General features: G+C 47.8%; 1 protein-coding gene across 1 annotated transcript in view; it reads left to right on the plus strand.

Annotated features, from left to right (window-relative positions):
• Window positions 1–24,993, plus strand: part of LOC134346251 (polyunsaturated fatty acid 5-lipoxygenase-like) — a 44,485-nt gene that overhangs the window by 14,684 nt on the left and 4,808 nt on the right. Inside the window, exons 5-11 of the mRNA XM_063047576.1 lie at window positions 2,923–3,026; window positions 3,194–3,366; window positions 7,808–7,948; window positions 13,644–13,847; window positions 16,724–16,810; window positions 21,244–21,413; window positions 24,307–24,428. Coding sequence (XP_062903646.1) covers window positions 2,923–3,026; window positions 3,194–3,366; window positions 7,808–7,948; window positions 13,644–13,847; window positions 16,724–16,810; window positions 21,244–21,413; window positions 24,307–24,428 — 1,001 coding nt within the window. The remainder of the gene's footprint in view (window positions 1–2,922; window positions 3,027–3,193; window positions 3,367–7,807; window positions 7,949–13,643; window positions 13,848–16,723; window positions 16,811–21,243; window positions 21,414–24,306; window positions 24,429–24,993) is intronic.

Consider the following 24,993-nt stretch of genomic DNA (forward strand, 5'->3'; position numbering starts at 1 on the left):
GAAGCAGGCCCTTTGCCACAACTTAGCCGTGCCAACCAAGACGTCTACCACAGTTCGTGCCATTTCTCAGATTTTGGCCCATATCCCTCCAAATCTTTTCTATCCACGGACCTGTCCAGCTGCCTCATAAACATTGTAATTGTCCCTGCTTCAGCCACCTCCTCTGGTCACATACGGGCCACCGTCTGTTTGTAAAAATGGATCTTCAGATCCTTTCCCTCCTGCCGTATACATGTGCCTTCTAGTTTTAGACTCCCTACCCTGTGGAAAGACTGTGACCATTCACCATATCTACACCTCAGCCTCCTACACTCTCCTGTGTCAGATTTGTGCCTGACGATCACACTGGTAAGTGAGTTACTTGCCCTTTCTGAGTCCCTGAACAGACACAGGTAACATTTATCTCCCTGTCCTCACCCGATTGGCGTTGATTTTAGATGATGCATCTTCCCAGTTATCCCACTTTCCTCTCCTCTCACTACCTTCTGGTTATAGCACGGCCCTATGTGTCATACGGGGGGGGGGGTGCGCTGGGAGCGGACCCAAATGCAAGACATAGACACCGAAGTACAAGGAACAGGACTAGGTTTGTCATGAAAGCAGGGGAAGTGGGGAAGAAATGACGCTGGCCATTGACACAGGCCCGGGACGAGACTAGGATGCAGGAGCCTGGGCTGGGACTTGACTAGGCAAGCGGAATCAGGAGAAGGAACTAGGAACTAGGAGCCTGGGCTAGGACTCGGAGCTCCTGAACCAGAGCATGGACAAGGATCCAGAACCTGGGTCTTGGTTGGGACTTGGAACCTGGGTCTTGACACAGAACCGGAACCCGGGTCTAGGCTAGGACTAGGACTAGGATCTTGGCAAGGACAGAACGTCGCTACAGAACAGGACGTGGAACACCTGCACAGGACGAGGCACATGGACAGTTCGAGAAAACAAAGCCTTGACTTTGTCGAGGGAGATAGGAACACAGAGCCTTGTCTAGGGGAGGACAGGACGTGACTACAGAACAGGACGTGGAACGCCTGCTCAGGACGAGCACATGGACAGAACGAGAACACAAAGCCTTGACTTGGTCAAGGGAGATAGGAACGCAGAGCCTTGGTTGCGGGAGACAGGAACGAAGTGCCTTGGTCTAGAGCACGGCAACACGGAGCCTTGGACTTAAGAGACAGGAACACAGGGACATGGAACACAGAGCCAGGACTCCACTTTGGGAACAGGACTTAGGGCCGGGACTCGTACACGGAACACAGACCCAGGACCCCCTTTGGGAACAGGACTTGGGGCCGGGGCTCTACACAGAATGCTGAACACAAGGAGACGGTTCCCAACACTAGGTTGCCCAAACCGCCGGACTTACCCAGCGAAGGCGTGGACGCAGAGCCGGCTCCCAAAACAAGGTAGCGGCAAACGGCCGGACCTACCTAGCGAAGGCATGGACACAGAGACAGTTCCAAACAAAGATAGACAGTTCCTCATCCTACACAGCAAGGTTCCGGTCTTGCTCCGACGGTTGAACTTGACGACGGTGTAGGCGAAGGTTGCAGGCGAGGCTTTAGTTGAGGCAAGGGTTGCAGGCAAGGAAAGGCTTCAGGCGAGGCAAGGCTTCAGACACTGGTTACAGGGCAAGGCTACAGACACTGGTTGCAGTGCAAGGCTTCAGACACTGGTTACAGTGCAAGGCTTCAGACACTGGTTGCAGGGCAATGTTTTTCAGACACTGGTTGCAAGGCAAGGCTACAGATACCGGTTTCAGGGCAAGGCTTCAGAAACTGGTTACAGGGCAAGGCTTCAGATACTGGTTGCAGGGCAAGGCTACAAACGCTGGTTGCAGGGCAAGGCTTCCGACACTGGTTGCAGGGCAAGGCTTCCAACACTGGTTGCAGGGCAAGGCTTCAGACACTGGTTGCAGGGCAAGGCTTCAGGAGGAAGGGGCCGAGAAGGGATCCAGACAGGGGGTTTTGACAGGAACAAATCAGCAGCCAAACCCTGGTCTACAGAGGTATTTTTGTGTCTGCCCAAACGAGAATCATGTGCCTAATTAGAACACCCAACAGAACAAAGGAAAACCAGAAAACCTGAAATAAGGATCGATGGACTGGTCCATGAACCAGAATGCGGACTTCACGGACCGGACCATCACACTATGTCAACCAGGCTATCAGTATCTGCTCCCTTTTCCTCTCTTAATGTCACCCCTCAGCCTCCTTCACTCCAGGGGAAGGTCGCAACTTTATCACTCAGGTCATCTAATCCAGACCACACCATTGTCGATACCTCTGTACCCCTTCAGCTCAATCCCATCCTTTCCGTAGTGTAGGGACCGGAAACTGCCCGCAGGACTCCCGGTGCGGGCTGACTAACGTTTAGTACAGCTCGAATGGAACCTCCCAACTTTAATACTCAGTGTCTTGGGCAACACTGGAAAGCATGTCATACACCCTCCACACGATCCTGTCTTCCTGTGTTCCCATTTTCACCAAATCAGGTCCTTATATCCCGTGTTCATCGTGTTCAGCAGCAATCCGCGGGGTCCTGCCATTCACTGAGCATATCCAACCCCGATTTAACTCATGTCTCCATGTTGGAGAAATGACAATGCAGGGCACAGGCTTTGTCCCTTCCTGTGGAATGATGTGAGGTGCCTGATGAGTGTTAGTCCAACAGGCTATATTCTTCAGTACACGCCCACGTATAGACTTGCAGACACACAGGCACACACAGGGATACATGGAGAGTGATGTTTGTGTGTACGGCTGGGGAAATGCACTCAGCTCTTATCTGTAGCCGAGATCAAAACATCTGTATGAACCTTTACCGAACTGATGTAGTCACCACCTACACTGTGACCAGTCTCCCTCAAACTCTGCTTGGTATTCCTCCTGTATTCACTGTGATGTGTTTTTGCTGATGCAGCATTGTGGGGCTCGGACTGCAGCCACTGAAGATGTGCCATGAGGTGTGGAGTACGCTGAGCGAATTACAAACCTTCTGTGAAGTCAACAGAGATCCAGACTCAGGTGAGTTCACCAGTTGCTTCATTGTCACTGTCGGAATCAGAGAGGTTCCTGTGATAAACAGGGATGTTTAGCTGGCAATCGACTTCCAATAGGAAGGGTTTGGTGAAAGAAGAACGTGACCCAGCTGTGACAGAGATCATCAACAGTGTGTCTCCTCTGTTCCCTAGAATATGTGAAGAAACACTGGGATGAAGACAAGTTCTTTGGCTATCAGTACCTGAACGGATCAAACCCTGTTCTCATCGAACAGTGCAGCGAGATCCCAGCAAAGTTCCCCGTTAAGGACGAAATGGTCGCCCCCATCCTGGCGTACGGCACCACCCTCCAGCAGGAGGTCCAGGTCAGACTCTGGCTTGCAGAGTGTGGGAAGCGGAAATGATACAGAGACGTGAGATATGGTAGTGTTGGGGCATTACAGAAGGAGGAGCGATGTAGCGTCCCAGATCAACTCACACCTTCGCACACCTTGCCGCACTGTCCCACGGTGAAACACACACCATCATCCAATACTTGCACCGTCCCACACCCAAGTGCACCATGGGAGACTTTAATTTCCCAAATATTGAGTGGGAGAATACAGTGACTGATGGACAGTGAATTCATTGAGTTGTTGAATGGATTGTTTTTTGACCCAGTATGTTAATACACCAACAAGAGGGAGCGCCTGTCTAGATTTCACATTCTGTAAAAATAAGGATAGAATTTTGAGTAAGGAAGTAGTTCAGCCTTTAGGAATAAGTGACCATAAAGTTCTAAGTAAAAAAACTTTGCAGTTTTTTGGGAGAGTATATCAGTTATAAAACAAAGCTATTCAATTGAATTTCAGAAAGCAGAGTTTGTGCAGATGCGGCAAAGACTTCAGAAGGTAAACTGGAAGGAGCTGCTTGACGTTGTGTCAATTGAGGAACAATGGGGTTGATTTAAAGAGGTCATTGCTGCAGTGCTGGAAATGCTTTTACCCAAGGTTGGGAAAGGCAATAAAAACAATAGATCAACTATATGGAGGAGAAAAGATATATATATATATAAAATAAATTATTGACGAAAAGACAGCTATATAAGGAATACAGAAAAAATATTGTAATAATGTTAACGGTAGTGCATATGAAAATATGAGCACTATAGTCAAGAGGGGAATTCAGATTCCCAAAAGGCAGGTTGAGAAGGATATTGCTGTTAATTTAAACTTGACCCCATTAGATCTTTTCAATACTTTAGTCGTAAAAGAAAAGTCAAGGAGGAAATTAAGTGTATCAGGAATTATGGGCTGCAGAAAAGGATATAGTGGATACTCTTAACTCATATATTGCTAAAGTATTCACCTGTGAAGACGTTAGCAATATACCAGAAAGTGTAAAGCAAAATGCGCCTGTTTTAAGTAACTGTGAGATCTTAGAAAGTGAGGTCCTGCTACAGCTGAAAAGGCTGAAAGTTAATAAATCTCCAGGGCCAAACAACATATGTCCAAGGGAACTTCAAGAGGTCTCTGACTCAATGACCTCAAAGTTATTGAAGACTGGTGAAATCCCTGAAGATTGGAAATGGGCTAACGTTGTTCCAGTAAATCAGAAGGGTGACTGCACTGACCCTGGTAACTATAGACGAGTAACCATAACGTGTATCATAGGTAAGACAATGGAAACATTACTGAAGAATGAAACGGAAAAAAACAGCTGATAAGAACAAGCATGTTAGCAGAAAGCCAGCATGGGTTTAGAAAGTGGAAACCATATTTTACTAATATGCTGGAGTTCTATGAAAAGACAACTCAAACTTATGATAACAAGAAAACTATTGATATCATTTACTTGGTCTTTCAGAAGGCTTTTGACAAGGTACCCCATGAAAGGTTAATAATCAATTTACAGGAGGTTGGGATTCAGGGTAAGGTGTGCAAATGGATGCAGAATTGGCTGCAAGACAGAAAACAACGAGTTATGGTGAGAGGATCGTTTTCAAAACCAGAAGACGTGAAAGTGGGGCTCCGCAGGAATCAATTTTGAGCCCGCTGCGGTTTTTAATTTACAGTAATGATTTGAATAAACACGTAAGCGCATAAGGAAGAGGTGGTTGGCACACAAATAGAGAAAACTTGTTGACAATGCATGAGGGAGGATAGGCGGGTGATACAGAAGGAACGTGCTCTGACCGATGGATTGAGATGTGTCGATTTTAATGCAAGAAATATTTTGAACAAAGAGAATGAGCTTAGAGTGTGGAGCTATGATGTTGTGGCCATTACAGAGACTTGGATGGCTCAGGGGCAGGAATAGCTAGTTAGAGTGCCAGGCTTTTCATGTTTCAGAAAGGACGGCGAGGGAGGCAAAAGAGGTCGGGATGTGGCGCTGCTGATCACAGATAGTGTCACAGCTGCAGAAAAGAAGGAAGACCTGAAGGGATTGCCTACGGAGTCTCTGTGGGTGCAAGATAGGAACAGGAAGGGGTCAATAAATCTACTGCGTGTTTTTTTATCGACCACTCAATAGCAGTGAGGGAGACAGGTTCTGGAAAGGTGTAATAATAACAGAAACGTTGTGATGGGAGATTTTAATTTCCCAAATATGACTGGCATCTCCCTAGAGCAAGGGGTTTAGATGGTCTGGAGTTAGTTAGGTGTGTTCAGGAAGGTTTCCTGACACAATATGAAGATAAACCTACAAGAGGAGAGGCTGTACTTGATCAGGTATTGGGAAATGAACCTGCTCTGGTATCAGATCTCTCAGTGGGAGAGCATTTTGGAGATAGTGCTCACAATTCTATCTCCTGTACCATGGTTTTGGAGAGGGATAGGAACAGACAAGTTAGGAAAATTTTTAATTTGAGTAAGAGGAAATATGAGGCTATCACGTAAGAACTTGGAAGCATAAACTGGGAACAGATATTCTCAGGAAAATGTACGACAGAAATGTTCAGAGGATATATGAGTGGAGTTCTGCATAGGTGCATTCCAAAGAGATAGGGAAAGGATGGTAGGGAACAGGAACCGTGGTGTACAAAGGCTGTTGTAAATCTAGTCAAGAAGAAAAGAAAAGCTTATGAAAGGACAAAAAACTAGGTAATGATAGACATCTTGAGATTATAAGGCTAGCAGGAAGGAGCTTAAGAATGAAATTAGGAGAGCCAGAAGGGGCCATGAGAAGGCCTTGGCGGATAGGATTAAGGAAAACCCCAAAGCATTCTGCAACTATATGAAGAACAAGAGGATAAGACGTGAGAGAATAGGACTAATCAAGTGTGACAGTGGAACTGGAGGAGATTGCAGAGTACTTAATGAATACTTTACTTCAGTATTCACTACAGAAAAGGACCTTGGCGATTGTAAGGGTGACTTACAGCACCCTGAAAACCTTCAGCATATAGATATTAAGAAAGAGGATATGCTGGTGCTTTTGGAAAACATCAAGTTGGATATGTCACCGGGACCGGACGAGATGTAGCCCAGTCTGCTGTGGAAGGCGAGGCAGGAGATTTCTGAACCTCTGGCGATGATCTTTGCATCATCAATGGGGACTAGAGAGGTTCCGGAGGATAGGGGGGCTGCAGATGTTGTTCCCTTATTCAAGAAAGGGAGTGGAGATAGCTTAGGAAATTATAAACCAGCGAATCTTACTTCAGTGGTTGGTAAGTTGATGGAAAAGATCCTGAGAGGTAGGATTTGTGAACATTTGGAGAGGCATAATATGATTAGGAATAGTCAGTACGGCTTTGTCAAAGACAGGTTGTCCCTTACGAGCCCGATGGGATTTTTTTAAGGATGTGACTAAACACATTAATGAGGGTGGAGCCGTAGATGTAGTGTATATGGATTTCAGCAAGGCGTTTCATAAGTACCCCATGCAAGGCTTATTGAGAAAGTAAGGAGGCATGGGATCCTAGGTGACATTGCTTTGTGGATCCAGAATTCCCTTGCCCACGGAAGGCAAAGAGTGGTTGTAGAAGGGTTATATTCCACTTGGAGGTCGATGACCAGTGGTGTGCCTCAGGGATCAGTTCTGGGACCCTTACTCTTCGTGATTTTTTTCAATGACCCGGATGAGGAAGTGGTGGGATGGGTTAGTGAATTTGCTGATGACACAAATGTTGGGGGTGTTGTGCATAGTATGGAGGGCTTTCATAGGTTACAGCGGGATATTGATAAGAAGTGACAGTTGGAGTTCAACCTAGATAATTGTGAGGTGGTTCATTTTGGTAGGTCAAATATGATGGCAGAATATAGTATTAATGTAAGACTCTTGGCAGTGTGGAGAATCAGAGGGATCTTGGATCTGAGTTCATAGGACACTCAAAGATGCTATGCAGGTTGACTTTGTAGGTAAGAAGGCATACGGTGCATTGGCCTTCATCAATCGTGGGATTAAGTTTAGGTGCTGAGTGATAATGTTGCAGCTCTATAGGACCCTGGTCAGACCCTACTTGGAATACTGTGCTCAGTTCTTGTTGCCTCAGTACAGGAAGGATGTGGAAATCATAGAAAGGGTGGGGAAGAGCATGCCTTATGAGAATAGGTTGAGTGATCTTGCAAACACGAGGAATTCTGCAGATGCTGGAAATTCAAGCAACACACATCAAAGTTGCTTGTGAACGCAGCAGGCCAGGCAGCATCTATAGGAAGAGGTACAGTCGACATTTCGGGCCGAGACCCAAGGGGAAAATCTGAACAAAATCCAGATATGCCTTCCTTTGGAGGACTTTAAGAATAAGACAGGGAGTGTCAAGTATACTTCTTCTTGTAAGATTCCTTTGCACAGGCACCGAAGCGACCGTTCCTTGATATCTTCCAGAATGGCAATATCTTCATTGTTGACTATGCGTTACTGAATGGAATTGCAGCCAGCACAAAGCCGATGCAGCAATACCTCGAAGCACCGATGTGTCTCTTGTACCTGAATCCAAAGAATGAATTAGTTCCCATTGCAATCCAGGTATGGACTCTAATGTTCTTCTGCCCTTTCCCTCTGCCACCCTCCCTTTCTCATGCCCCATCTCCACCGCTCACCCTCCACCTCCTTCCCTCACACTGTTCTCGCCGTCCGTCTCCCACCAACCTCAACCTCCATCTCCATCTCTCTCCCTCTCTTTCACCCCCCTCGGTCTTTCATCCCGTCCGTCTCCCCACCCCTGTCTTGCACACACCCCTCGTCACGCACATACCCCCGACTATCTGCCCCCATCTATCAACACATGTCCATCACCCACCCACCCATCTATCACAGCCCCCGTCTGTCACATCCTCCTGTTATCACCTTTACCACGACTATGGCACCACCCCACCCCGTCTATCACTGTCCCCCGTCTATCAACCCCCGTCTGTCACCCCTTCTGTGCCTCACACACCCCATCTGTCACTCACCCCCGTCTCTCGCACAACCCCAGTCTCTTATCCCCACTCCCAAGTCTTTCACACTACTCTCGTCTCTCAGACCCCACCTCGGCTTTCACAGTATGTCCCACCTGTCTTAGCCCCCACCCACCATGTCACTCTCCCACGTCTCTCACCCTCGACTTCTCTCATCCCCGTTTCTCACCCCCTCCCAGGTCTTGCAAATCCCACCCCATCAACACTACTTCCCCTCCTACAGAAGCCACTCGAATTTCCCCAGCAGGTAGTTTGCAGAAAGCTTGATGACCCTCAGCCCCACTAATCATTAGAGCCTCCTACCTCAGGATCTCCAAACTGGACACTCCGAGCAATTCCGTTTTCCCTACTCGGCTGAAGCATTCAGTCTTACTCGTTGCAGTTTCCACCCCGATATCTCTCTTTCCTTCCTCACGGTCCATCCCATCGTGTTATTGGAAGTTGCACAGCAAATCTTTCAGTGAAAGGAATTATTGTTACTTGAAAGTTTCAATAGGAATTGCCCACTCCCTTCAGCTCGATCAAATGCCCCACTAAACCAATCCCTTCTGCCCTCAGGATATTCGTATTCTTCCATTTCCTGCACATCCATGTGCCGATCCCAGAGCCTCAGACGCCCCTGTCATACTTGACCTCACCACCACCCCTCGCAGTATATTCCAGTTGACCATCATTATGTAAAAATTTTGAACCGCACTTTCCATTTGAATTTAAACCTTCTCATCTTAAATGTATCTCTTCTTCGATTAAATATTTCAACCCCGGTGGAAAGATAATATCCGTCTTCTCAACCGACGCTTCTTGGTAACTTATAAACCTCTATCGGGCATTCCCTCAACTCCACCGCTGCATAGAAAATAATTTAAATTTGCCTAATCTCTTCTTATGGTGCATGCGCTCTAATCCACGCAGTATCACCGTAAATCTCCACTGTTCCCTCTCCAAAGCCTCTAATGGATGAAAGGGAAAGGCAAGGCTATATGGGAGGGGAGAGTCCGATTGATTTTGGAACAGGTTAAAGGGTTAGCACAACATTGTAGGCCAAAGGGCCAGTCGTGTGTTCTAGATGTCATGGTCCAGTCCCTGAAGTCTGGATTCCGGTTCACGGTCCGGTCTATCGTTCCTTATTCTAGGTTTTCTGGTTTTCTGTTGGGTGCTCTAATTGAGGCAGCTGATTCACACTTTGGGCTGGCTATATAAATAGCTCCTTGGTTCAGCTTCAGTTGCTGGATTGTTTCTGTCCAAACCCCCTGTCTGATTTCCTCCTCTGCCCCCTTCCTCTTGAAGCCTTTCCCTGCAACTAGTATCTGAAGCCTTGCTCTGCAACCAGTGTCTGAAGCCTAGCCTGATCTGGAGCCTTGCCTCTCCTTGCCTCGCCTTGCCTCGCCTGAAACCTCGGCTGCAATATTCGCCTGCATCACTATCAAATTCAACCGTCGGAGCAAGACTGGAGCCTTGCGGTGTCAGGATAAGAAACTGTCTGTCATTGTTTGGAACTGTCTCTCCGTGCCCACGCCTTCGCTAGGTACGTCCGGCCGTTTGCCGCTACCTAGTGTTGGGAACTGTCTCTGTATTCACGCCTTCGCTAGGTAGGTCCGGCATTTTGCCACTACCTAGTGTTGGGAACCGTCTCTGTGTCCACGCCTTCGCTAGGTAGGTCCGTCCGTTTGCCGCTACCTTTTGTTGCAAACTGTCTCTGTGTCCACGCCTTCGCTAGGTAGGTCCAGCCGTTTGGTGCTACCTTGTGTTGGGAACCGTATCTGTGTCCACGCCTTCGCTAGGTAGGTCCGGCTGTTCGCCGCTACCTTGTGTTGCGAACCGTCTCTGTGTCCACGCCTTCGCTAGGTACGTCCAGCCGTTTGCCGCTACCTAGTGTTGGGAACTGTCTCTGTATTCATGCCTTCGCTAGGTAGGTCCGGCATTTTGCCACTACCTAGTGTTGGGAACCGTCTCTGTGTCCACGCCTTCGTTAGGTAAGTCCGGCCATTTGCCACTACCTTTTGTTGCGAACCGTCTCTGTGTCCACGCCTTTGCTAGGTAGGTCCAGCCGTTTGGTGCTACCTTGTGTTGGGAACCGTATCTGTGTCCACGCCTTCACTAGGTAGGTCCGGCTGTTCGCCGCTACCTTGTGTTGCGAACCGTCTCTGTGTCCACGCCTTCGCTAGGTACGTCCAGCCGTTTGCCGCTACCTAGTGTTGCAACTTTCTCTGCGTCCACGCCTTCGCTAGGTAGGTCCGGCATTTTGCCACTACCTAGTGTTGGGAACCGTCTCTGTGTCCACGCCTTCGTTAGGTAAGTCCGGCCATTTGCCGCTACCTTTTGTTGCGAACCGTCTCTGTGTCCACGCCTTTGCTAGGTAGGTCCAGCCGTTTGGCGCTGCTTGTGTTGGGAACCGTCTCTGTGTCCACGCCTCCGCTAGGTAGGTCCGGCTGTTTGCCGCTACCTTGTGTTGCGAACCGTCTCTGTGTCCACGCCTTCGCTAGGTACGTCCGGCCGTTTGCCGCTACCTTGTGTTCCAAACTATCTCTCTGTGTTCTATGTACGAGATCCGGCCCTACGTCCTGCTCCCTAGAAGGGGTTCTGACCCTGTGTACAGCCCCGGCCACAAGTCCTGTTCCCAAGGAGGGGTCCCGGCTCTGTGTCCCATGTCTCTGCGTTCCTGTCCTCCCTCGACCAATGTTCTGCCCTCCTGTCTCCCAAGACCAAGGCTCTGTTTTCTGCGTTCCTGTCTCCCAAGACCAAAGCTCTGTGTTCTGCGTTCCTGTCTCCCAAGACCAAGGCTCTGTGTTCTGCGTTCCTGTCTCCCCAGACTAAGGCTCTGTGTTCCTGTCTCCCTCGACCAAGTCAAAGCTTCGTGTTCTCGTCCTGTCCATGTGCCTCACCCAGTTCAGGAATACCTCGCCCAGCACGGTGCTGTGGTTCTCTCGTCCTGTCCAGGAGTCACTCGTCCAGTCCTGTAGCCACATCATGTCTTCGGCTAATTCTGAAGTCCGAGCCCGAGTCAAGACCGAGTTTCTGGGTCCTTGTTCAGTCTCTGGCTCGAGGTCCATACTCAAGCCTCGACGAAACCCAAGCCTCGAGGTATCCACGTCATGTCCAATCCTGTAGCCACGTCATGTCCTCGCCTAGTTCCGGGATCCGAGCCCGATGCAAGGTTCTGGGTAAAAGTCCAGACTCTGGCTCGGTGTCCAAGCCCAGGCTCCTAGTTCCCAGTTCCTTGTTCTGGTCCCGCTTGCCTAGCCAATGTCCTAGCCCAAGTCTGTGCTGTTGTCCCAGTTCCTAGTCTTCATCCTGTCACGTCCCTAACTCTAGTCCTGTCCTGTTCCTAGTACTTCAGTGTCTTTGTCTTGCATTTGGGTCCGCTCTCAGCGCCCCTGTCTGTGACACTAGAGGTCGATGTTCTATGTATCTAGAATTTTATAAAGCTTTCAAAGATTCGCTTTATTTGTGAAGTGTACTTCGAAACATACAGTGAAATGCATCTTTTTGCGTTAAATCAAATCAGTGAGGATCGTGCTGGGCAGCCCCAAGCTGTTGTCATCATAGTATGGCCACTACTCAGTAGCCCTGATCATATATCTTTGGAAATGCGTCTTTGGAATGTGGGAGAAAAGCAAAGCACCTGCAGGATACACACACGGTCATGGGGTGAACATACAAACTCCTTATAGACAGTGACGGTGATCGAACCCTAAGCAGTGAAAGCTGGTGCTGTAGAGTGATTGTGCTACACTACCAACCTGCAACGTAACCTTCTGACTCTTGAGCTCCATATCTCGACTTATGACATCTTTACGACCCTAACAACATGTGCAGCCACTTTCAGAGAGTTACGGATTCGGACTCCAAAACTCCTCTGTACAACACTCGTATTAACATGGTGCTGTCTCTTCACATTTGAGCTAGGAAAGTGAAATACTCCACATTTACCCAGGTTATACTCTATCTGTGTTTTCTCCACACATCTCTGCAAGTGATCTATATCCTGCTGTATTTTTTGCCAGCCTTGCACACTATCTACAACACACCAATCTTCATATCATTTGCAAACCTAATAACCTACCCAGCTACGTTTTCATCCAGGTCACTTATAAACATACAAAGAGCAGAGGTCCCTGTATGGATCCCTGCAAAGCACCACCAGTCACAGCGTTCCAGTCATTGAATTTCCGATCAATCACTATGCTCTGTTTTCTATGGACAAGCCAGTTTTGAATCCAAATAGTCAAGTCACTGTGGATACCATGAAGCTCAATCTTCTGGATGAACCTTTCATGAGGAACCTTGTCAAAGGCCTTACTAAAATCAATGTAGACAACCTTCATCACACTCTACCTTCATCACCACCTTTGTCATCTTGTCAAAAATGCAATCAAGGTAGTAAGACACAACTCGCCCCGCACAAAGCCAAGCTGACTGTCCCTAATTAGGGCACACTTTTCCAATTGCTCGTATATCCAAGCCCTAAGAATCCTCTGCAATAACTTCCCCAGCACTGACGTGAGACTCCCTCTATTGGGGCATATAGTTTTCAGGTTTATCTCTGCTTGCCTTCTCAAATATAGGAACAACCTTAGCTACTCACCAGTCCAACAGTATCTTGCCTGTGGCCAGAGAGGACACCAAGGTGACACATGGATAAAAGAAAAGTGGAGAGTTATGTGTGAGGGAAGCGTTAGATTGATCTCAGTCAATCTTAGTGTGTAAAAGTCAACACAACTTCATGGGCCAAAGCCCCTGTACCGGAAGGTCCTCTGCCAAACCAGAGATACGAGGTGCGTGTGGCAGGGAATACTCCATGTTCTAAGCTCTTGATCAAGACTCTAGCAATCTCAGCTCTTTCCTCTCAATAATCTGGTGTACATCAGACTCTGGGACTGAACCACTGTAGTGTTCTTTAAACTGTATTTCCTCCTGATAACTGCCCCCTTCAGTGTAAAGTTCTCTCCCTCCATCTTTTCGGGACGGACCACCTCAACATAGTTCATAACTCTGCAGCGTGGGACCTGAGTTTCTCAGTCCCCTGGGATTCACCACCGCCCTGGGTAGCTGTTAACAACAGATACAGGAAATCAGGCACAACACAACAAACCGCTGAAAGGACCCCGCAGGTCAGGTGGCATCTATTGAGAATCTCTTGTGCTTCTGATCTGTGTACATTGCTCTGTTCACGGAGGGATTCAGTTGCCCCTGTCCCTCAATCTCCTTCAAAGCCTTTTAGGCTCACAGCAAACATCGTCTGTAAATTGTGTGTTTGACAGATCAAACAGGAGCCGGGTCCAGAGAACCCCATCTTCCTTCCGACAGACAGCAAATACGACTGGCTCCTGGCCAAGATCTGGGTTCGTCACGCTGACGCACAGATCCACCAGCTCGTCTCACACTTGCTGAACACTCATCTGTTTGCCGAAGTCTTCTGCATCGCGACCCTCCGGAAGCTTCCGAGCGCACACCCAGTTTTTAAGGTACTTTCATATGCACAGCCGGTGCATTGTACTGAACAGGGGAGCCTTGCCGGTGTCAGAAGCATTGCAGAGAGTAGCCAGAGTTCGATCTCCCTCACGTACAGAGGTGTCCATGGTGGTTTTTCCTTTGCGTGTGGAGATTAGAATGTGCAAGAGGACAGCACAGGAACAGGAAACGTTGGACGAACTCAGCAGGTCGGGCAGCACCCGTGGAAACGAACAGTCTACGTTTCGGGCCGAGACCCTTCGTCAGGACTGAAAAGAGAGGGGCAAGGACCCTAAAAAGAAGATGGGGGGAGGGTGGGAAGGAGAAGGCAGGAAGGTGCCAGGTGAAAAACTAGTAAGGGGAAAGATCAAGGGGTGGGGGAAGAGATGCAGGGAGGGGATAGGCAGGAAAGGTGTAGAAGGAATAGGGGAAAGCACAATGAGTAGTAGAAGGAGGCGGGACCAAGAGGGATGTGATAGGCAGCTGGAGGAGGGGGCAGAGAGAAACTGGGTTGGGGAAAGGGAGGGGGAGGGAATTACCGGAAGTTGGAGAATTCAATGTTCATGCCCAGGAGCTGGAGACTACCCAGATGGTATATGAGCTGTTGCTCCTCCAACCTGAGTTTGGCTTCATTATTGCAGTAGAAGAGGACATGTATGGACATATCCGAATGGGAATGGGAAGCAGAGTTGAAGTGGGTGGCAACCGGGAGATCCTGTTTGCCTCCTGCTTTAACGTTTACAATAAGAGCCAGTGATGCACCTCAGAGACGAGCTGTACCTCCCTCCCCTTTCTTGATCTTTCTATCTCTGTCTCTGGAGACAGCTTATCTACTGATGTCTACTATAAGCCTACGGACTCTCACAGCTACCTGGACTATTCCTCTTCCCACCCTGCCTCTTGCAAAAATGCCATCCGCTTCTCGCAATTCCTCCATCTCCGCCGCATCTGCTCTCAGGGTGAGACTTTTCATTCCAGGACGAAGGAGATGTCTTCCTTTTTTAAAGAAAGGGGCTTCCCTTCCTCCACCATCAACTCTGCTCTCAAACGCATCTCTCCCATTTCACACACATGTGCTCTCACCCCATCCTCCCCCCACCCCACTAGGAATAGGGTTCCCCTTGTCCTCACCTACCAACCCACCAGCCTCTGGGTCCAACATATAATTCTCCGTAACTTCCGCCACCTCCAACGGATCTCACCACCAAGCACATCTCTCCCCCCCCCCCCGCCTTCTGCAGGGATCGCTCTCTGCGCAACTCTCTTGTCCATTCGTTCACCGCCCCCCATCCCCTCCCACTGATCTCCCTCCCGGCACTTATCCTTGTAAGCGGAACAAGTGCTAGACATGCCCTTACACTTCCTCTCTCACCACCACTCAGGGCCCAAGACTTCCAGGTGAGGTGACACTTCAACTGTGAGTCGGCTGATGTGGTATACTGTGTCCAGTGCTCCCGGTGCGGCCTTCTATATATTCGCGAGACCCGACTCAGGCTGGGAGACCGTGTCGCTGAACACCTATGCTCCGTCCGCCAGAGAAAGCAGGATCTCCCAGTGGCCACACATTTCAAATCCACGTCGCATTCCCATTGTGATATGTCTATCCGCGGTCTCCTCTACTGCCAAGATGAAACCACACTCAGGCTGGAGGAACAACACGTTATATTCAGTCTGGGTAGCCTCCAACCTGATGGCATGAACTCTGATTTCTCTAACTTCCGTTAATGGCCCTTCTCCGCTTCTTACCCCTTCCTTCCTTCCTCCCTTCCTTCATCCATCTATCTATCTATCTATCTATCTATCTATTTATTAATTTTTTTGTTTATTTTCCCCCTTTCTTGCTCTCTCTTTTTTCGCCCGCTGTCCCTCTCACTATAACTCCTCGCCTGCTCTCCATCTTCCACTGGGCACCCGTCCCCCTTGCTTTCTCCCTACGCCTCCCGTTCCATGATCCTCTCCCTTCTCCAGCCTTATATCCCTTTTGCCAATCAACTTTCCAGCTCTTGGCTCCATCCCTCCCACTCCTGTCTTCTCCTATCATTTCGGATCTAACCCCTCCCCCTCCCACTTTCAAATCTCTTACTATCTCTTCTTTCAGTTAGTCCTGACGAAGGTCATTAGTATTTCACATTTTCCCTCTGCCAAAAAAGTCTCTATGTAACTTATCCGTGTGTGAGAGAGAGAGCGTGAATGTGTGTCTGACAGTGTTTCTGTGTGTGTGTGTGTGTGTGTGTGTGTGTGTGTATGTGTGTGTGTTTGTGTGTGTGTGTGTGTGAGTGTGTGTGTGTGTGAGAGTGTGTGTGTGTGTGAGAGACAGAAAGAGAGAGAGAGAGAGCGTGAATGTGTGTCTGACAGTGTTTCTGTGTGTGTGTGTGTGTGTGTGTGTGTGTGTGTTTGTGTGTGTGTGTGTGTGAGTGTGTGTGTGTGTGAGAGTGTGTGTGTGTGTGTGAGACAGAAAGAGAGAGAGAGAGAGAGAGAGCGTGAGTTTGTGTCTGAGTGTGAGCGCATGTCAGACAGAGAGCCTAGGCCTCTGTGTGTGTGCGAGTGTGTGTGAGACGGGGGTTGGGGGAACTGGGAGAGTGAGAGAGATGTAGTGAATAAGCTGCATTTTTGCCTCCTGCTTTCACGTTTACAATGAGAGCCGGTGATGCACCTCAGAGACGAGCAGTGAAAACACGCGTGTGAGATGATCCATCAGTGACAAGGATGAGCTAAAGTTGTTGCTCACATCCCGTTTACCAATGTGTCCTGCAGCCGCTTACTTAAAGTGGTTGAGTTATGGGGCAGACTTGCAGCCTCTCAACGTGCAGCAGAAACGGCCGATGACATTGCTTGTGTCTTTATCTTGTGTAAAGTTACTCCAAATGTGCTCAAACCTTTAATATTACAGCTTCTGATGCCTCACCTGAAATTCACTTTACACATCAACACCGAAGCAAGAGCTCTCCTGATCTCAGAGGGTGGGGTCTTTGATCAGGTGAGCATCTTATTTCAATACATTTTTTAATTGAAAGCAATTTTTTGTAACTTCCACACCAGGACCACCAGACTCAAAGGCAATTACTTTCCTCAAGTAGTGAAGCTGACTGACATCTGCAACCACTAACCCACCCCTCCACAACCCCACCATCACTACTTCTGCCACAGTGAGCGTCGATCCACCACCCCGGAGACTGATGTACTGGACTGTCAGTCACCTTATGTACAGACACTCCTGTGCCCAGCGTCATTCTACGGACATGCAGTCAATCTGTGTGCAGTACATAAGCTATTTTATATATTTATGTTTATCGTGCGCTTTTATTACTGTGTTCTTTATCTTATTGCGTGTTTTTGTCCTGCATCGGATCTGGAGTAACAATTATTTTGTTCTCCTTTGTACTTGAGTGTTGGAAATGACAGTAAACAATCTTGAATCTTGAGGGTTCAACGTCACACAGTCGCGCACCACAGAAACAGGCCACTCGGCCCACCACGACCATACTGACCCACACTAATCACATTGACAGCACAGCCATGGAGCACTACAGCAGAGAAATAGGTTCTTCATCTCACCTCGACATGCCAACCCATACTAATCCCGCTGACAATACGTGGTCTGTGGTTATAGAGCACTGCAGCACTGAAACAGGCCTTTCCTCCCACTATGCTCATCCTGACCCATACTAATTCTCTTGACCAGGACCTAATCTGTGATCTTTTATCACTGACTCAGGATATTTCTTAAACACTGTGAACACGTTTGCCTCTGCCACCCTCTCCGGCACTGTGTTCCAGATTCCAACCTCCTTCTGGGTTAAAAACAATGTTCCTTGCAACCCCCGAACCATTTCACCCCTGAAGTTAATACTTGTCCTAAGAGGGAATAACCACCAAGAAAAGGTCATCGAGCCGATCTCTGTCCTCAAACCTCTCCATGGCCTTCCTCAGCCTCCTCCACTCCGAGGAAAACAGGGCCACATCACCCATCTCTCCTTATAACTCAATCCCTTCATCCCAGACAACGTCCTGGGGAATCTCTCAGCTAGCTCTTCAGTTCAGTATACTGAGGTGACCAGAACTCCACACGATCCACCTTCTGTTTTTGCACCTCCCTGCTCCTGTGTTCATGTGTTCTGTCTAATGAAAATATGTTTCCCATCTGCCTTCGCCACCAGTCTATCTACATGTGGTTCTACAGTCCACATTGCTGACAAGTGTTCCCGCCTCCCACCCCCCGGACGCTTGGACCTCCTGTGCAATCACATACCAACACCCCCACATTCTCATGTTGTGTGCCCTACAGATGCACCACCAAGACTGAACTCTGTTTAATTTTACCCTACCCAGTCACACACTGACCCTCACCATCCTGTAGCCATGACACCATCACCACCATCAGTTCTCTCCTGGGAAACCTGTGAGCTTATCGGACTTCCCAAATTCCCATTGAAGTTCTCCGTCATCTCTGACTCACAGTGTGTGCTCACATCAGCAAAGTGACCACGTCGGGGTCCTGGATTTTGTGTCAGTAGTGTAGGTGACTCTGGCTGGGATCACCAGGGTTTGGGAATGTGAGGAGGACTGAGTCCAGATCTGGGATCTGGAGTGCTCGTGTACTTCCAACTCCCTTTAATCTCCCTGGTTGACTGGAAAAAGTTACGCCACTGTATTATATGTTCAAAAAGTGAAATCCAGCGTGGCTGGTGTTGACAATTGATACAGTGGAAAACCTGCCACAGGTTCATGGAAAAGTACAGCACAGAAACAGGCCCTTCAGCCCATTTAATCCGTGCCAAAAGCCTTTAAGCTGCCAACTCCCATACACCTGCGCCAGGACCATAGCTTCCCATACCCCTACCATCCGTGTACCAATTCAAACTTCGCTTAAACTTTTAGATCAAGCTCATATGCACGATTTCTGCTGGCAGCTCCTCCCACGCTCTCATAAGCCTCTGAGTGAAGATGTTTCCCCTCTTGTTCCCCTTAAATGTTTCACCTTTCCCCCATGATCTCTGGTGTAGTCACACTCAACCTCAGTGGAAAAAGCCTGCTTGCTTTTGCTCTATCTATACCCCTAGTAATGTTGAATATCCCCACCAAATCTCCTCTCAATCCTTGATGTTCTAAGGAATAAAGTTCTAACCTTTTCAATCACAAAAAAGAGAAAATCTGCAGGCACTGAAAGTTCAAGCAGCACACACAAAAGGCTGAAGGAACTCAGCAGACCAGGCCACATCTATGGAAGAGAGTACAGTCGACGTTTCAGGCCTAGACCATTTATCTGCCTACTCCCATCTTGAAGGCTTTCGCACGAAACTTCAAATGTACTATTTTCATATAGATGTTGCCTGGCCCGCTGAGTTCCTCCAGCATTGTGTGTGTGCTGCTAACCCATTCAATGTTTCCTTATAACTCAGGTCTCCAGACCCAGCAACATCCTTGTAGATGTTGTCTGTGCTCTTTCAACCTTATTTAGATCTTTCCTGTAGGTAGGCGACCAAATCTGCACACAATACTCCAAATGAGGCCGACACAACGTCTTATATGACTTCATCACAACACTCAATCTCCAAAACTCAGTACTTTGATTGATGAAGGCCAAAGTGCCAAAAGCTTTCTTTATCACCCTATGTACTGGTGACACGACTTTCAATGAATAATGGACCTATATTAGCAGATCCCCTTTTTCTGTCACGCTCCTCAGTGCCCGGCCGTTCACTGTTGAATCCCTTTTCTGGCTGGTCCTACCGAAGTGAAGCACCTCACACTTGTCTGCATGAAATCCCATCTATCATTTTCAGCCCATTTTTCCAACTGGTCCAGGTCTCACCTCAAGCTTTGATAGCCTTCGTCGTTGTTCACTACACCCCCAATCTTGGTGTCATCTGCAAATTTGCTGATCCAGTTTACCACATTATCATCCAAATCATTGATATAGATGACAAACAACAAAGGACCCAGCACCGATCCCCATGGCATTCCATTAGTCACAGGCCTGCAGTCAGAGTGGCAACCATCTACTTTCACTCTCTGGCTTTTGCTACAAAGCCAATTTACTATCTCATCTTGAATGCCGAGTGACTGAACCATTTTGATAAGCCTCCATGTGGGACCTTGTCAAATGCCTTGCTAAAGTCCGTGTAGACAACACCCACTGCCTTACCTGCATTCACTTTCCTGGTAGTTTCCTCGAGAAACTCTATACTATTATTTAGACATGACCTACCATGCACAAAGCCACCATGCTCATCCTGACCCACACTAATTCCCTTCACCAGGACCTAGTCTGTGGTCTTTATCCTTTCTCAGTCCATATCTAGCCGAACACCTGTAATCTGCATACGGTCCAGGAAACTGATGTCGCTTTGCTTCACATACAAGCTCTGCGTCTGTCTCCTGAGTAGACACAGATGCAAAAATATTATTTAAGATCTCACCCATCTCTTTCTCTTCCATACGTGGATAACCATTCTGATCTTCCACAGGACCAATGTTGTCCCTTGCAATCCTTTTGCTCTTAACATATCTGTAGAATCCCTTAGGATTCTCCTTCACCTTGTCTGGTAACGCAATCCAATGCCTTCTATTAGCTCTCCTGATTTCTTTCTTAAATGTTCTCTGTATTTCCTATACCCCATAAGCACCTCATTTGTCCCTACTTGCCAATACCTGCAATGCACCTCCATTTGTTTCTTAACCAGGGCCTCAATGCCTCTTGAAAACGAAGGTTCCCTGCACTTGTCATCTTTACCGGTTATTCTGACAGGCATATAAGTTTTGTACTCCGAAAATTTCACTTTTGAAGGTCCCCTACCTACCAAGTGCACCTTTTATAGGAAGCAGCCTATCCCGATCGACACTTGCCAGATAATTTCTGATACCATCAAAATCGTCAGATTTCGACATAGAACTTCTGAGAGTCCAATTACTGTCCCCTCATTCACAACAACCTATCCCAGGAGGCATGTTTAGAAAATGCCTCTTCGCACTCCCACTGCTCAGTGCCTTGCAGGTGGAGATTGGGGAATGAGTGGGATTCGGTAGCAGGTCTCCCGGTGTCTGATACCATGTACTGTGTTCCGCGTGTGTTCAAAGGGAGCTCCCGGAGAGTTCCTGTTGAATTCTTCACAGATATGGGCAGCAGGTCTTCAGCTGCATAGGAGATTCTTCAGATGATGGAAATCCAGAGCAACCCACACAAAATACTGGAGGAACTCAGGAGACTAGGCAGAGCATCTATGGAGGGGGATAAAGATTCGATATTTCAGGCAAAGACTATTAATGAACACTAGAAATTAAGGGGCAAGAAGTCAGAATAACAAGACGATCTCCTGATCTCACCTGTCCCCTCCCCCACCTTATTCTGCATTCTTCCCACTTCCCCTCCCGGTATCGTGCCAGGTCAAACACTCTGATCTGTCATTCCAGGCTTTTTCTACGGGTGGGACAGCAAAAGTGATAATTCTGCAGCGCGCTCTGGCGAACACGACCTACTCATCTCTGTGCCTTCCGGACAATGTGGCCTCTCGAAGAGTAGAAAAGCTCCCCAACTACTATTACAGAGATGACGCTCTGAAGATCTGGCACGCCATCAACAAGTGAGAGAGTCTATCGCTAACTGTTCTCCCTCTCCGATATTTCTCCCATTTTACACAGCACTGGCCATTAAATCCCTCACGAGAAAGGAACACAGGTCACTCCACTGGGCGCCAGTGTCACAGATTCCATCACTATCACGGATCATAACTGGAGCGTTCCACATAGGAGGTGCTGGGTCCACTTACCAGGAGCTCCCTGGTGTGGGCAGGCAGCCACTCTACCACAGTCCTTCTGTGGAGTTACTATAAATGGTGTTTAACAACAGGGAGGAGGAGGATGGTGCCAGAGTTGGAGAATCAAACAGTACAGCTCAGAAACAGGCCCTTCGGCCATCATCTCTGTGCTGACCACAGTAGAAGGGTGCCCATAAGAACATTAGACTATGAAATAAGAGCAGAATTAGGCCATTCCATCATCGCTGATTTATGTTATCTGTCAAAACCATTCTCCTACGTTCATCCTGTAACCTTTGATGCCCTTACTATTCAAGAACTAATCAACCTCTGCTTTAAATAGAGTATATTCTGGTTAATCGGGACACAACGGGAACAGTACATTTTGAACAATTAAGCAGCTGCTTCATGGAAATAGTTAAAAGGGTAGATAAAAGATAGACTTTTATATAACTAATAAATTATATATGTAAATGAAACACAAAACAAATTAGAACATTACAGTATTATAAACTTATGTGGTAGTTCATGATTGTCTTCGGTGGTGGAATTCGTCCAGTATATGTAAGCTGTCACAATCTTGTGATCGACTGTGATTGATTAAATTCAGCACAAACACCTGGTGCAGACACTAAACTGCGTTCAAACAATGCTGCCGACGATTTTATCCCATAAATCTTCATTTTCATTGTAACCTTCAAGGTGATTGCCAATACATTTAAATTCTTCGTAGTACATACTTGTTGAAGAAGTGAAATCATTTCATTTGCACTTCCAGCTGTTTCTGGCATCTCCAATTCTGAATGTTTGAAATCGCAGAGAGCAACACAATTCTGAATTGTCTTACTGATTATTTCTCACCAACCGTCAGTGACAACATCGACTGCTCGTTGAACAGAAACACAAGCAACTGACGCTATTTAAAAACCATTTGCCCTCAGTACGGTAGGGTGTCCAACGGTCAGAAATTTCCACACGACAAATGTGAGTTAAAAGCTGCTTGGCAACAGCCTCCTGTCCCAAGTAAGTAGCAAATTGTCCCAAATGAATGAAGGGAACCCTGGCTATTTTCTCTATTAGTTTTTGTTCTTAAAGAAATAAAGCAGCTGCCTCGATTAACCGATGGCTCAATTAAGCAGAATCCAATGACATGGCCTTCCCAACTGTCTGTGGCGATGAATTCCACAGATTCACCATTTGACACTCAATATAAAAACTGTCAAGCCAACCTGCAAATGTATACGTTCTGGTCAGCAGAACTTCACCAGGGATGCAAGTCTGCCGTACCTTCTTTACCACCGTGTTACATCATTCGGGGAGCTGTAGACTTGCACCCCCCCCACCCCCACCCCCACGATCCGTCTGCCCCTCACAAAGCTCCCATGAATCCTGCAATTCAATGTGAAGGGCCAGGAAGCCTATTCTATCCTCCTCTGCAATGTGTTTATTAATGCAGTGATGACGGCTTGGGGATTTCACTCAGCGTCTGGTTGTGCTTGTGGGATAAACCCCACACCCACGCAAACTGTGCAGCTCTTCACAGCTGGACATGAGGGGTGCTGAAGCCCAACACATCCCTCAGCTCCTTCTTATCCTGCACTCAAAACCCTTCACCAGCCAGCAGGTCAGATCTCCTTACCTACGTGGGGTTCACAAAAACATCGACCAAGCCCTCTCGTGGTAAGCTGCTGCAAAAGATGAAGACATGTGCGGGTAGATGTGAACGGTGGGAGTGTGTGATGCAGAACTGGTGTTCTTCTGGCATCAGTGCTGGGAGCTCTGTTATCAAGTTAGAGTATTGCAGCAGAGAGGACCTTTGGCCCATCTAGTCCATTCTGCCTTGATCTTCTGTCTCATCCCATCGTAATGCACCTGGATACTAGCCCTCTATGTCCCTCCCATCCATGCCCCTGTCCAAATTTCTCTCAAAACTATTGCAATCAAGCCGACATTCACCACGTCACGAGCGGCTCATTGCCCACTCACACTGTCCTCTAAGTGAAGAAGTTCCCTCTCAGATTCCCTTTAAATATTTCACCTTTAACCCATGACCTCTGTTTCTAATCGCAACCCTCAGTGGAAAAACGAACCTGCTTCCATTAATTCTAGCTCTGACTCTCAAATTTTGTATTCCTCTATCAAATCTTTCCTCATTTTCCTCCGGTTCAGAAATAAAGTCCTAACCAGTTCAACCTTTCCCTATAACCAAGGTCTTCCTATTCACAGTAAAATCCTTGTAAATGTCGTCTGCTCTGATTTGGGCAAAGATGTCAGTGATTTTGCAATTAACCTGAAACTCTCTGCACTACCCTTCAGCTCTCTCCACGCAGTTCCATGCCTCCCTCTGGGGGGAAATTCACCCTCTGAATGTCACCTGCCTTTCAATCCCAGGAAGGTGATGTCCTAACCTGCCCTACCAGCAAATCGACCACCCTGCCCGACCACTTCCCCATTTGTCCTCGCAGACTTCCTCCGTCCCACTCTCAATCTCTCCCTCTCCATCACTCTCATCCCCACTCCCTTCCTCCCTCTCCCACCCTTCTTCTTTCAGTCCATTCATTGTCTACTTCCCTCTGTCCCACGCTCCCTAAATCGCTCCTTTCACTGTGCCCTCACTCACATCCCTCTTTCCATTATTGTTTGTCTGTTTTCTGGTGTTAAACCAGTGCGGCCCCGGTTTCTCCTCAGTCTCCAGCAGTTTGCTCTCCTTCTCTCAAAGGTTCGTGGCAAATATCGTTGACATTTACTACAAGAGCAATGCATCCGTCCGAGAGGATGAGGAAATTCATGAATGGGCAAAGGAAATCTTCACTGAAGGACTCTTGGCGAAGCAATCCTCAGGTTCCACTTTCAATTATTCGAATGATCTCCCTAGCAGTGTGCACTGTCTTCACCCCTCTTGATATAATAAATTATGTATCGTGTGTCTTGTGCTCTGGGCCTACTGTCGGTTCACTGATTACGGGCAGCACACGGATCTCGGATTGTTATTGCGTCCTGGGACTCGGAATACTGACCCTCGGGTGAATGGTGAGGCCCTCGCGGAACTGGTGGATTCTGACACAGATGGAGGGAGCAGGGTTCTGGTGGAGTTGAGAGTACGTAGTTTGCGAATCAGTGCCCGATGCAGGAAGCCAAGGTTCTGAGTGCTGTCCTGTCAGGGCAGATGTTCAGAGGAGTTGGTGGGACGTTTTATTACAGTTGTACAAGACTTTGGCGAGGTGCTTTGGGATTATTGTGTTCAGTTTTGCTCCCCCTGCAATACGAAAGATGCCGTTAATCTGGGAAGAATGCAAAAGAGATTTATAGAGACGTTGCCTGGTCTCGAGGGACTGAGTATGAGAAGTTGACTAGTTTGCGTCTTTTTATTGACGCATAATAAAATGTGTTTCTTTGTATTTATTAT

This window comes from Mobula hypostoma, chromosome 5 (assembly GCF_963921235.1).
Source record: "Mobula hypostoma chromosome 5, sMobHyp1.1, whole genome shotgun sequence".
Taxonomy (NCBI): Eukaryota; Metazoa; Chordata; class Chondrichthyes; order Myliobatiformes; family Myliobatidae; genus Mobula; species Mobula hypostoma.